A 14,715-nucleotide genomic window follows, 5' to 3' on the forward strand; every position below is an offset into this window, starting at 1 on the left:
GGGGCTGGATCTGGCCTGTTTGAGCATAAAACAGGTAGAATATTTCACCCAGTTTAAATGCTAAGGGGTTAATGTATTGATGCTGTCATTGTTGCTGTTGATGTGCAATCTTTATTTGATGTGCAATCTTTATTTCAATGTTGCTGACGTTGACCCCGTTTAGTCGTCGTCAGGTTTTCCTATAGACAGCTCTCGTCTATAGAATATTTTCCCTAAACCTTCGAACAATGAACAACTAAAAGGCTCAACACATTTCCACAGAAGATAGTCAACAAATGAATCCCTGAGCATGTAACAGTGATTTTGCTTATATATAATAATAATGAAATTATTGTATACAGTGCTCAGGTGCACCACAACTTGTCAGAAAGTGCATATAAAGTATATGCAGTAATGTACAAATGTCTGGAAAGCGAACAATGTATGAGTCAGATACATGCTTGTGTGTGTGTGGAGGGGAGAAAATCAGGTGTAGTGTTGGCGAATCTCAGGAAGCATGAAAGTTTTGAAGGATGCAGTGCTCCGACAACTAACAACTGATGCCAGCAGTTTGTTCCATGCTTCAGCAACTTTCAGCGTGAAAAAATATTACATCCAGCATGCAAATGTCATGACAAGGAGACAACACAGACACATATTCACATCTTGACAACGGCTATCCTTAATATACAAATAGAAGGCACAGTCGAAGCTGCGTTACCTTTGTTCATAGGTATGCTGGATCAGAACTGATCTGGGGCTAAACAGCAGCGCTTTGTTTTAAGGCTGAAAGTCACCTCTTAAAATTTACTGACAACTTGCAATAGGCCCACAAGGGGAAGAAGCAACAAGTAGATTACAATGAGTTAACAAGTAGATGGAGACTGAATATAGATCAATCTAAAATAAGTGGATGAGAAAGAGGGAGGAGAAGGAAAGAAAGAGAGAGAGAGAAAGGAGATATAGAAGAGAGACAAATAGAGATGCATGGCTGTGTAATTAAGAAGCTCATTTTGCAACCATCTGGTTTTGGGTTCAATCCCACTGTGTGGCATCTTAAGCCTGAGTTTTCTACAATAACCCCAGACCAATCAATGCCTTCTGAGTAGATTTGACAGACAGAAGCTGTGTGTATGTAAAGGCAGCAAACTGACAGAATCGTTAACACACCGGGTGAAATACTTAGCGGTATTTCATCTGTCTTTACGTCCTGAGTTCAAATTCCGCCGAGGTCAGCTTTACCTTTCATCCTTTTGGGGTTGATAAATTTAGTAGCAGTTGCGCACTGGGGTCGATGTAATCAACTTAATCCCTGTGTCTGTCCTTGTTTGTCCCCTCTATGTTTAGCCCAAGTATTCGCAAGCAGAGTTTAGTGTCCAATGAAGGAAAGGTACGCATAAGTGGACTGGTTATACCCTTGGTATAGGCCAAACATATATTTACCAAAATTACATAAAAATATCTTGAAATACTAAGGAATAAATTTATTCAATAAAATCAACATTGGCTTCAACCACGGCCTCCAGATGACTTCAGAATCTTCTGCAACTCTTCTGGATGGTCTCCTTGTTTAAGTTGGTATATGCTGCCATAATTCTGGCATTCAGTTAATTTTTGTTGTGTTACAAGCAGTTTTGTTGGTCTCTCACTCAACTATGCCCCACACATAATAATCAAGGGGGTTGCAGTCTGGGGAGTTAGGTGGCCAGATGTTAAGAGTGATGTGATAACAGAAATTGTCTGACAGCCATGACTGGGATCTCTTGTTTGTGTGGCATGGTGTAGAGTCCTGTTGCCAGATACAGGGTCTTCTAGCAGCCATCCTCTTGACCCAGGGCACACTGTTCCATTGATTGTGACTCCACTGATAACTGACTGAGAAATTTCCAGCTACCAACTGGTTGAAATAGCTTATTTCCCATATGATAGATTTGCCATGTTTTGGTTATATCAATAAAATACATTTATTTGTTCATTAACACTTACACTTCATTAAGAATAACTACCATCTTTGCTTTTGTTTTATACATATAATATTGAAGATATGAAAATGTCATGTGCTTTTACACACGAATAGATGAAAACACATGTTCTGCACAAAACAATAGATGCCTGAGTGAGGCAGAAGCTAAGAATTTTTTTCAACAACCAATCGAATCTCTATGTACACACCATATTTTCTCCAGCATACAAGTCAAATCTTCCAGAACAAAATTTTCAAAAAAACAAAGAAAAAAAAGGCAGGTCAACTTATACATTGAGTCTTTGGAGGACCAAAAATTCCATGTGAAATGCAGCAGAATTTACAAAGAGAGTTACAATGTTTGAACATTTACACAATAAATACACTGCATCACTTGTATGTTGCAAAATACTTATATGTATGCTGGAGTCACTAGGTCTGTTAGAAATAGCAGCTAAATCTCTTTCAAATTGCAACCTTCAGTCTTATATATAGCATACCATATTTTCTAGCATACAAGTCAAATCTTCCAAAACAAAATTTACCCACAAAAAAAAAAGCATGTCAACTTATTGACCCTTCAGTCTTATTATATAGCATACCATATTTTCCGGCATACAAGTCAAATTTTTCAGATCAAAATTTACCACCAAAAAAGGTAGTTTGACTTCTATACCAAAATGGCATTAGAAGACTAAAAATTCCATTTTGAAATGCAGCAGAATTTGAAAAAAAATAGTGATGTTTGACTGTTTGCACTAAATATTTACACTACATATTGTGTCAAAAATACAGTAGTGACTATTCATATTTTGATGTCATTACAAATATTTTTTCTTATATATGGTTACACTGCTTCTTTACTTCAATCATTTGAATGAATAATCAACACATCCTAGATTTCTTCACATTTTCGTTTTTCTCTTTTTTTTCTTTTTTCCTTCCCCGCCTTCTCCCCTGAAAGAAATCAAACTTTTATGACTCTTGGCTCATTAACTTACCTGCAGTTGTATCAGAAGTATAATCAATTTTCTGTAGTAGAGCTTGCACAACGTCCGCCATTTCTGAAACAAGAAGGAAGGCAAATATACATTAACACACTGCATAATAACAATCCAAATATGGAAATAGGTTGTTCACTGAGAAGAAATTTAACACTTTTTGATAACAACCAGCCTGAGATATCCTTCATTTTAAAATGTTCAAATTTGAAATAAAACCTTTCATTATAATTTTATGTGACAGAACCTTTTATTTAAGTTACAAATTCTTAATCATTTTCAAAATTAATTGAAACATATAAAACTGAATTTCATAAGGAATATCGTCACAAAAGGGTTTTAAAAATTTTAATATGTATTTTTCAGGAATAATCCATTTATTTTGTGGCTATTAAAGAATAACCAACTCTATACACTTTTACTTGTTTCAGTCATTTGACTGTGGCCATGCTGGAGCACCGCCTTGAGTCGAGCAAATCGACCCCAGGATTTATGAAATAATGCCGGATTAATTCAAAACAATGTGAACAGGATTCCAGAGGTTTCATGTAAGATTTCTGGAGGTTCATGCAAGCAAAATAGTAAAATGGAGATCCACAGCAGGATATTAAGGGAGGAGTGGCTGTGTGGTATGTTGCTTGCTTACCAACCACATGGTTCCGGGTTCAGTCCCACTGTGTGGCACCTTGGGCAAGTGTCTTCTACTATAGCCTCGTGAGTGGATTTGGTAGACGGAAACTGAAAGAAGCTCGTCGTATATATGTATATGTGTGTGTGTGTGTCTGTGTTTGTCCCCCCAACATTGCTGGTGTGTTTACGGCCCTGTAACTTAGCGGTTCGGCAAAAGAGACCGATAGAATAAGTACTAGGCTTACAAAGAATAAGTCCTGGGGTCGATTTGCTCGACTAAAGGCGGTGCTCCAGCATAGCCGCAGTCAAATGACTGAAACAAGTAAAAGAGTATGTATTTATTGCAAGAAACAGCTAGCTTCCTTTCCCTGACTTTTTACACAGTTCAACCTACACAAGTTAATGTGTGAGAAACAAAATAGGAATTTTGAAGCGGTATCTATAAAACTTGTTTATAAACACTGAATGGTTATAGCAGCCCCGAATAAAATAGTATTCCAAGGGATCCAGACGTAAAAAATGATTGACAGCCACCGATGTAAAGTCTTCCTTACCAGTATGATTTTAGGGGGCAGTTTTAATGTTGGATAGCTTCAACCTGAAATTCTCTGGGTACTAATCTTTCAAGGTCATAGAAATACGTCACATCTAAATCGACTAATTTATTCCTCTCAGAAAATAAGGAGCAATGCAAATGGAACCCTACCTGCCACCAACAAACTGGATAGACAGCAAAATTGGTAGAGAATTAGGACAAAATAATTTGTGGCATTTGTTTTCAAGTTTAACCCTTTCGTTACCAACCCGGCTATGGCGGCTATGTGTACAAATGTCTTGTATACATAAGTTTTGAATTAAAATCTTCCACCAAACCTTAGTCACAATTTATGTTCCTAACACTAGCTGAATTATAATTAAGTTATTTTACTAAATTTCTATTTTTTTATTCTATTTTACTTGTTTCAGTCATTTGACTGCGGCCATGCTGGAGCACCGCCTTTAGTCGAGCAAATCGACCCTGGGACTTATTCTTTGTAAGCCGAGTACTTATTCTATCGGTCTCTTTTGCCGAGCCGCTAAGTGACGGAGACGTAAACACACCAGCATCGGTTGTCAAGCAATGCTAGGGGGACAAACACAGACACACAAACATACACACACATACATATATATATATATATATATATATATATATATACGACAGGCTTCTTTCAGTTTCCGTCTACCAAATCCACTCACAAGGCATTGGTTGGCCCGAGTCTATAGCAGAAGACACTTGCCCAAGATGCCACGCAGTGGGACTGAACCCGGAACCATGTGGTTGGTAGGCAAGCTACTTACCACACAGCCACTGCTGCTTGTTATAATTTTTAAATTAATTGAAAGAAACACAGAGCATCTCAAAATAAATACAGTAACGAAAGAGTCAGGCATTCACATTACTCTGTCAAATGTTATGCGTATTTGTTCACATTGTTTTGAATTAATCCTGCATTATTTCATAACTTTGAGATTTCAATGATGTGTTACTTGTTTTTAGAATGACATTGTAGGGCATGTGTGAGAGACTGGATCTGGTCAGTCTGAACATAAAACAGGTAGAATACTTGGGCTGGCTAAATGCTAAAGAGTTAACTGTTGCCCGGGTCAACTTTGCCTTTCATTCTTACACAATCAATATGATATATAATGGAGAATTGATGCAATCAACTATATCCCAGTATGGCTACAGTTCACAGACTAAAACTGGTGCAAAAATATAAAAAATAATTGAATAATATATATATATATATATATATGACAGGCAGTTCACAAAGAAATTACATAAGCAACAATAAACAAAAAAGAACAAACAAAAAAATGTTTAGAAAAGAGAGGGAAATAAAATAAAGCAAGACTGATAGTCAATAGCTGTGAAATATCACCAGTCCTACATGTATGGATTGCTTTTGGTTTTTTTATAACACTGTTTGAAGTTGCTTGTCCAGTCTACATGAAACAGACACATTAACATTATATCTGAAAACTATAAATTCAAATGAAGGATTGTCAACATGAATGTAAGACATACTAGAAATAGCAGCGAAATAACAAAAAAAAAATATTTATAAAGAAGGAAGGACATATTGAATAATGTACTATAGGCACAGATGTGACTGTGTAGTAAATAATAATAACAATGAATTTATTGTATACAGTGCTCAGGTGCACCATAACTTGTCAAAAGAGCATATAAAGCATATGCAGTAATGTACAAATGTCTGGAAAGCGAACAGTGTATGAGTCAGATACATGCTTGCGTGTGTATGGAGGGGAGAAAATCAGGTGTAGTGTTGGCGAATCTCAGGAAGCATGGAAGTTTTGAAGGATGCAGTGGATGCAGTGCTGCGACAACTAACAACTGATGCCGGCAGTCTGTTCCATGCTTCAGCAACTCTTAGTGTGAAAAAATGTTTTCGAAAGTCATGGGAGCTGTGCTTCACAACCACATAGCTCCAGGCGGAGTCCCACTGTGTGACATCTTGAGCAAGCGTCTTCTACTATAGCCCTGGGCACACCAAAGCCTTGTTAGAGGATTTGGTAGAGAGAAACTGAAAAACAATTCCAGTGTATGTGTGTGTGTGTGTGTGTGCCTCGACATTGTGTGGTAGCTGTAAATAAGTGTAATTTCATTAGTATAAGTGATACGTTAGTATGTGATACAAGTTCATTAATATTGTACTGTGCAAAGCAGAGTGAAGCAGGGCTTCCTAGTAAACTAGCCAGGCAGCTGTGGAAATTTGCAGTTCCTGCTCATAGATTAGAATGGATTATGAAAGGTTCTGAACCATCAGCATCCAGGAAGTCAGTGTTGTACCTAAAATGATTTTGGGTAGAGTTGATAACAACCATGTTAAACTATGTTTAGTTGAGCCAATGAGCAAACTTATATGTTTCTCAACCATTTTTTTTTTACCTAAGGACCCCTTCGGCTCCTGTTTAACTTTTGACCCCTCAGAGCCATACATGTTTTAAAAATCCCATTAGGTTTCCATAATTAAATATTATTAAAAATTGTATTTAAAAAATTGTTAAAGGATTTTTGTGCATTGTAGAAGTTTAACCAATAAATTGCACATAAATTTTAGCAACTAAATCTTATACGGACCACGGACGAGAACTGCTGTTCTATATCATGGGGTGGGGAACACCTTGCTCTTGAGAGAGATTTCACCTACATTCACATTTGAAACTTAAAACCCAATGACAAAGACTCAAAAATCTCAAAAGAAAAAAAATATCGCTTGAGCCTTCAGACCAAAACAGTAATTCAACCCTTGGATCTTTTCGGTTTGACCGGCAGTTTTTTAAAATTTCCATGTAACTAAACACTTTTAAACTTCGTATACTGTTTATAAAACATCTTTTTCTCTTGGCTTTTTTGAGAAAATTCTATAGTTTGTAAGATATTTGTTGTTGTTTTTCTTCAATTTCTGCAATTTCAACCAATCACTGACGTCTATTGCGGTAAAAAAAAAACATTCTGTGCCGTATGAATATGTCCCTCGTTTAAGAAACAGATTGGGTTTATTTACATTTCTGAAGAAAAAGAGATACCCTTCCCCCCACCCCTAACCCTAAAACAGATTGAAATGCAATAGATCAATACTCAGGTCATAATTACGGGTGACAATTTCCTATGGCACCGCTAGAAAAAACTGCCGTTCAAACCGAAAAGATCCAACTCCTGTTCTAAATCATGGGGTGGGGAACACCTTGCTCTTGGGAGAGATTTCACCTACATTCAGATTTGAAACTGAAAACCTAATGACAAAGAATCAAAAATCTCAAAAGAAAAAAAAAAAAAAAAAAAAATCACTTGAGCCTTCAGACCAAAACGGTAATTCAACCATTTTGATAGGAACATGCCTTAGGCTACATCTGGTTCTCAGATACAAAATTCCTATTTTAAAGTGATGTAAATTAAATTCTCTCATCAAAATCTTGTGTTAATTTATGTTCCAAACATTAGCTTGATAAACTTTTCATTATTTTCAGAATCAACTGAAAGGCAGCATATTTCAACAGAAATATGCATAGAAAAGGTTAATACAAGCCGCATATTTATGAATGTATATAGAATAAAACATTCATTATTTTTTTTTAGGTACAGATGTACCCCCACGGGTTCATATGCACCTACATTTCATTCACTGTACTAAAGAGAGTCCTCATTATTTTTATATGTAGCTGCTTCGGCTGTTACAAATAACAGCCAAAATCCTTCAAATTAAATCTTACTGTTTTAAAAACAAAAAAAAAAGGACACATTGTATAATGTAAAGTAATCCTAGACATACAAAAAGGTGAAAAGGTCACAGCTGCAACATTTTTTATCATAGGTCTGCTCAGTTAGGATGACCAAGGGCTAAAAAAGAACAACTGTCGGTTTAAACAGTTATAACATTGTTTCTAAAGTTTTGAACAGAAACCTTCTGACTGTATTGTCCATTGCTGTTTTAGCCCCAGGTAAGCCCTGATTGAGCCAACCTCTGATCAAAAGGTATTCCAGCTACGACCACCCCATACTCTACTCTTTTACTTGTTTCAGTCATTTGACTGCGGCCATGCTGGAGCACCACCTTTAGTCAAGCAAATCGACCCCAGGACTTATTCTTTCTAAGCCTAGTACTTGTTCTATCGGTCTCTTTTGCTGAACCATTAAGTTACAGGGACGCAAAGACACCAGCATTGGTTGTCAAGCGATGTTGGGGGTATAAACACAAACACACACACATGTATATGATGGGCTTCTTTCAGTTTCCATCTACCAAATCCACTCACAAGGCTTTGGTCGGCCCGAGGCTATAGTAGAACACACTTGCCTAAGCTGCCACGCAGTGGGACTGAACCCGGAACCAAGCTACTTACCACACAGCCACTCCATATTTATTTTTTATATATATATATCTAAGACTAGACTGCTGTGGTTGTGTGGGAGAATCGTTAGCGCACCTGGCAAAATGCTAAGCAGCATTTCATCTGTCTCTATGTTCTGAGTTCAAATTCTGCCATGGTCGACTTTCCCTTTCATCTTTTCAGGGTCTATGAAACAAGTACCAGTTGAACACTGGGGTTCACATAATCCACTCACCCACTTTCCTGAAATGTCCATCAACATGCATTAAGCTTAATACTTGGGACATAAACCAACACAAAATTCTGATAAGATTTAATCTAGACAATTCAAAACAAGTTTTTATCATAGAACCAAGGCCAGTCTCAGGCAGATTTGTACCAAAGAGGTTAAGCTCAAAACAGTAATTTGATACTTGAATCCCTATCAAAACTAGAAATTCAGTATTTTACTCAGCATGGATACACCCTACAGGTTCAAATATTCATATACACTTGAAATCTCCCTCTGGGTTAAAAAAAAAAAAAAAAAAAAAAAAAAACAATGCCTGAGAGGTAGGTTTCTTTATTGGATCATATATCTTATACCGTGTTGTCTTGTATGACATTAGTCTTCTCAGGTTTCTCCTAACCCCATTTTTTAAATTTTAGGATTACATTAACTAATGTGCCTTTTCTCATTTTCAAGACGATGGAGGAGTAGTTTGAGGGAGATCTGGAGCTATTTCTAGCATGTTGGGTGACCATATGCTAGCATCTGTGTTGACTTGAGGTGCATAGAAGTTTTTCTAAGGAGTACTTAGGACTATACTATCTAGTGTGTCCTTCCTCATTTTCAAGATGTGGTATGGTTCAAGGGAGATTTGACTGCTATTTCTTGCATATTGTGACCATATAGTGGCATTTTTGTTGAGTTGTGGAGCATAGTATGGGTACCTAGGACTATATTATCTAATATGTCCTTCTTCATTTCAAAGATGATGAGGTATAGTTCAAGGGAGATTTGACTGCTATTTCTAGCATGTTGAGCAATGACACAGAAGCTCCTTCGTTGACTTTATAGATATTTTCTTAAAAGTTCATCATCTCCAGCTTTACTAAAAGCAAAATGTATTACATAAGTTACAGGCACATGTGGTCTCAGGTTCAGTCCCACTATGTGGCGTTTTCGGCAAGTGTTTTCCTGCTTCAGGCTGACCAAAGTCTTCAGAGTGGATATTGAAGACAGAAACTGAAAGTTGCCCATCACGTGTGTGTGTGTGTGTGTGTGTGTGTGTAGATATATACATATATATATCGGCTTCCGTGCCAGTGGCACATAAAAGGCACCATTCGAGTGTGATCGTTACCAGCTCCACCTTACTGGCACTTGTGCCCCGTACTTGTAGGGTGCTAAGAGCACCATCCGAGCGTGATCGTTGCCAGAGTGGCTAACTGGCTTCCGTGCCAGTGGCATGTAAGAGGCTCCATTCGAGCGGGACTGTTACCAGCATCACCTTACTGGCACCTGTGCCGTTGGCATGTGTAAAAAGATTCGAGCGAGGTCGTTGCCAGTACCGCCTGACTGGCCCCCATGCCGGTGGCACGTAAAAGCACCCACTGCACTCTCGGAGTGGTTGGCGTTAGGAAGAGCATCCAGCTGTAGAAACTCTGCCAGATCAAGACTGGAGCCTGGTGCAGCCATCTGGTTCGCCAGCCCTCAGTCAAAATCGTCCAACCCATGCTAGCATGGAAAGCGGATGTTAAACAATGATGATGATGATGATGATATATCATCATCATTTGAAGTCCCTTTTCCATGCTGGCATGGGCTGGACAGTTTGACAGGAGCTGGTAAGGCCAGGAGCCCAAACTAGGTTCCATAGTGTGTTCTGGCATGGTTTTCTATGGCTTGTTGCCCTTCCTAATGGCAATCACTTTACAGAGTGTACAGGGTGCTTTTAACATAGCACCAGCACCAATGTGTTTTATGTGATACCAGCACTGGTATCAATTCTGTTGTGGTCGAGGTGTCTTCTTGAGTATAGCAAGGTGCCAGGTATCTCAGTTTGTCTGTCTGTACGTACGTATGTATGTCTGTGTTTGTGTGTGTGACCCTTTGTCTAGGCACCACGGGATGGTTTTAAACAAGTATCACTGTCGTACAAGTGATGTTATTCATTTCCAATCTTCCATGGGAAAATATTTCTAGCTTGCCTGGAAACAGATAAAAGTTGGCAAGAGGAAGGGCATCCAACCACAGAAAATTTGCCTTAAGTTCTTTGACCCATGCAACTATGAAAAAGTAGACATTAAATGATGATGATGATTAAGACTTGTTTTTTCACAGACTAATGAAAGTGCAATTAAAATCTATGAACTAAACAAATTTTCAAATTAGTATTGTTGTAATTGCTAATGTTTAGCCCCAGGTCAGCTCAGATCCAGCAAATGTTTAAAGACATTCCAATCATGTAGTATATCTAAAAAGTGTCCTTCCCTCATTTTTTTCTGTCCCATTTCACACCCCCATAAATTTGAAGGTGCATGACCTAGTGGTCAGGTTGTTTAACTCACGATCGCAAGACCATGGTTTCACTTTCCATGATTGGACAGTGCATGGTGTTCTTGAACAAAACATTCCATTTTATGTTTCTCCAGTCCATGCAGCTGCAAATGAGCGACCCTGCAATGGACAGGAATCCCATTAAGGCTGAAATATGATCTTGGTCAGCTATACACCATGGAAACCGGATATCTAGCTCTGAGAGTTCTAGGGCATGCAACAGTACTTACTTTTACTAAGACAGTAAGGTATAATTTGAAGGAGATTTAGCTGTTATTTCTAAAAAGTGCTGCTGGCTAGCAAAATTTTAATTTTTTTAAATATCTCATTGTTTAATTCTCCAGAAAAAAATCCAGTCTTCAAATAAGTGTCTTCCAGTCATGAGAAAAGTTATGCAATTAGATTCTAATCAATATATTGATTTCTGCCTAAATCAATTTACAACATAATTTCTACTTCTATGAAGACAGTCGATTGGTAGACAGATATTAATAGATATCAGGAAAGGAAGGCGACTACTTTATACAAGAAAGGCTTACAATACCTTCATAGCAACTACTTCCATGGATAAAGTTTACCAGAAGTTGTTTTTTTCATCTTTTAGCATTTAAACTGGCCATGTCTGGCAACCAGTATTATGTTCAAATCAGCCAGATCAGGCCTCTTACACCTACCCTGTAATGTCATTTTAGAAATGAACAATCACATCCTCGAAACCTCATAGCTACAGGTAATGCATGATTAATTCAAAACAATGTGAATAAATAAGCATTGCCTTTGATGAAGCAATCTGAGTTATAAAAGATAATCTTGTAGACAGAAAGGGCACAGACATGACTGTGATAAAGAGGTTTACTTCACAGGCACATAATTCTGGGTTAAGTTCCATTCCACAACACTTTGAGAAAGAAAGTGTCTTTTGCCATTGTCTTGGGATAAACAAAGTGTTTTTCGTGAAATCTCGAAGAGAGAAAATAAGTAGAAGCTATCTAATATGCATGTTTGTGTGTATAAGGAATGGCAAATATATTGACACATCAAAGAGAAATACACTCTGAAAGAGGGAAACTGTCCTGAATTAATACATATTTATTGACCCCAAAAGGTGGGACAAGATGATTCTGCCAGCTTGCCACCTTCCAAATAGTAATAATAACTTTTTAAACTATAGGAACATCATCATCATCGTTTAACGTCCGTTCTCCATGCTAGCATGGGTTGGACGGTTCGACCGGGGATCTGGGAAGCCAGAAGGCTGCACCAGGCTCCAGTCTTATCTGGCAATGTTTCTACAGCTGGATGCCCTTCCTAACGCCAACCACTCCGTGAGTGTAGTGGGTGCTTTTTATGTGCCACCCGCACAGATATGCCAAGGCCTGAAATTTTATGGCAAGGAACTAGCCAATTACATCATTCCCCAATGCTCAATTCATAAAAAATGATTGGTAAAAAAAAAAAAGACAAGCAAGGTTGACCTCAGAATTTGAACTCAGAACCCAAAAAAATGCCACTAAGCAATTTTTCTAGTATGCTAAAGATTTTACCAGCTTACTGCTTTGCTTTGGCCTCTGATAATAAGATAGCATTCATTAACGAGAAAAACTAATCTCTTCCAAACATGTTTCCCATTTCCTGTTAACTAAGGCCTTCGTTGTTTTGATACTTTACATGTGCATCAAACATGTTTAACAATTTCATGTTCTCAACAGATTTTCATAAATTGGATTAAGCTACAAATGTTTTAATAGGAATCATATATCTTAAATGCATAAAGCTGTAAATATGTTTACATTGTACATTTAATAAACAGATATTTAACCCCCTGCTTTGACCTCAGTGTCAATTTACATAGCATGCTTAAATGTATCAAATATATACTTGTATTTATTAAACATACTCTTACTCTTTTACTTGTTTCAGTCATTTGACTGCGGCCATGCTGGAGCACCGCCTTTTAGTCGAGCAAATCGACCCCGGGACTTATTCTTTGTAAGCCCAGTACTTATTCTATCGATCTCTTTTGCCGAACCGCTAAGTGACGGGGATGTAAACACACCAGCATCGGTTGTCAAGCAATGCTAGGGGGACAAACACAAACACACACACACATATATATATATATATATAATATATATATACGACAGGCTTCTTTCAGTTTCCGTCTACCAAATCCACTCACAAGGCATTGGTCGGCCCGGGGCTATAGCAGAAGACACTTGCCCAAGATGCCACACAGTGGGACTGAATCCAGAACCATGTGGTTGGTTAGCAAGCTACTTACCACACAGTCACTCCTGCGCCTTGTAATTTGTTGACAACTTATCCACAAATATGATGCCATACCTGTCTCTACCTCAGTTAATTAACTCTTAATCATCATCATCATCATTTTAATGTCCATTTTTCCATGATTGCATAGGTTGGATGGAATTTTGTTGTGGCAAATCTCCCATAGCTGAATGCTCTTCCTAATGCCAACCCTCACCTGTTTCCAAGTAAGGTAATATTTCCTCATATTTCGATTCCCAGACCGTGCGTTGTGAGTGTTTATTGAGCGAAAACACCTAAAGCTCCACGAGGCTCCGGCAGGGGATGGTGGTGATCCCTGCTGTACTCTTTCACCACAACTTTCTCTCACTCTTACTTCCTGTTTCTGTTGTACCTGTATTTCAAAGGGCCAGCCTTGTCACTGTGTCATGCTGAATATCCCCGAGAACTACGTTAAGGGTACACGTATCTGTGGAGTGCTCAACCACTTACACATTAATTTCACAAGCAGGCTGTTCCGTTGATCGGATCAACCGGAACCCTCGGCGTCGTAACCGACGGAGTGCTTCCAAAAATATTTCCTCATAACCAGACATGTTTTCATGGAAGATTGGGAATGAAAGACGACACCACTTGCACAACAGTGAAACTCGCTTACACTCAAAAGGTTTTTGGATAGCCCAGGGTTATAGCAGAAGACACATACCCAATATACCATATAGAGGGACTGAAACCAAACATCTTATCACACAACCATGCTTGTTCATATAAAATGCTGTTGGCATTTGTTTGAGTTAAAAGCCCAGTCTACAAATGATTCTGTTAAAAACAAAAATGAATGATAGGGGAAGGGGTTAGAATTATTTCCCTTATACTAAAGTATGGCGCACTTCCTTCAAAATGAAGGTGAACAAAATTAGTATGTTCCTTGTGAAATCGTGCATTTCAGGGACTGACTGACCGAAGCAGTCCTGTGAATATGCATTGCTAATGAATGTACTAACGTGCAAATTAGTAAAATCAGTGCTGGCTGCCAATTTCATTTTTTACAATTTGTCATCATCCCCACACACACACATTCTCTCTCCCTCTCTCTCTCTCTCTCTCTGTGTAAAAACTAGAAATGAACAGGTGAAATTATTCAAGGTGTTCGTAAGTTTGTGCCACCTAGTGAGGTTAAATGCATGTATCAGGCCATATAGAAAGTTCTGTCTGATTTACAAGCATGAACCTGTTGAAACAGTTTTTTTTTTTTGGCTCTAGGCTGTAAATACTAGCGCCATTCACTGATTCATAATCATTTCATGAGTTCCTGCAGAGCAACAACCACATTTTAGTACATTAATTTTCTATGTGAAGAGCTTATCACGGAATCAAAGCAAAGTGCATATTTGTGATATACTTTACAACAGGCATGGGTAACCTTTTTCAAG

The 14,715-nt window shown here is 38.1% G+C and overlaps 1 protein-coding gene across 3 annotated transcripts in view; it reads right to left on the reverse strand.

Annotated features, from left to right (window-relative positions):
• The window catches only part of LOC115223492 (elongation of very long chain fatty acids protein 2), a 102,498-nt gene that overhangs the window by 31,370 nt on the left and 56,413 nt on the right, over window positions 1-14,715 (reverse strand). For all 3 annotated transcript variants that reach the window (XM_036512517.1, XM_029794102.2, XM_029794101.2), the window contains one exon: window positions 2,944-3,006. In XM_036512517.1, the coding sequence (XP_036368410.1) occupies window positions 2,944-3,004 (61 nt within the window). In that variant the 5' untranslated portion in view covers window positions 3,005-3,006. The remainder of the gene's footprint in view (window positions 1-2,943; window positions 3,007-14,715) is intronic.

The sequence above is a fragment of the Octopus sinensis genome, linkage group LG23, assembly GCF_006345805.1.
Source record: "Octopus sinensis linkage group LG23, ASM634580v1, whole genome shotgun sequence".
NCBI classification, from domain to species: Eukaryota; Metazoa; Mollusca; class Cephalopoda; order Octopoda; family Octopodidae; genus Octopus; species Octopus sinensis.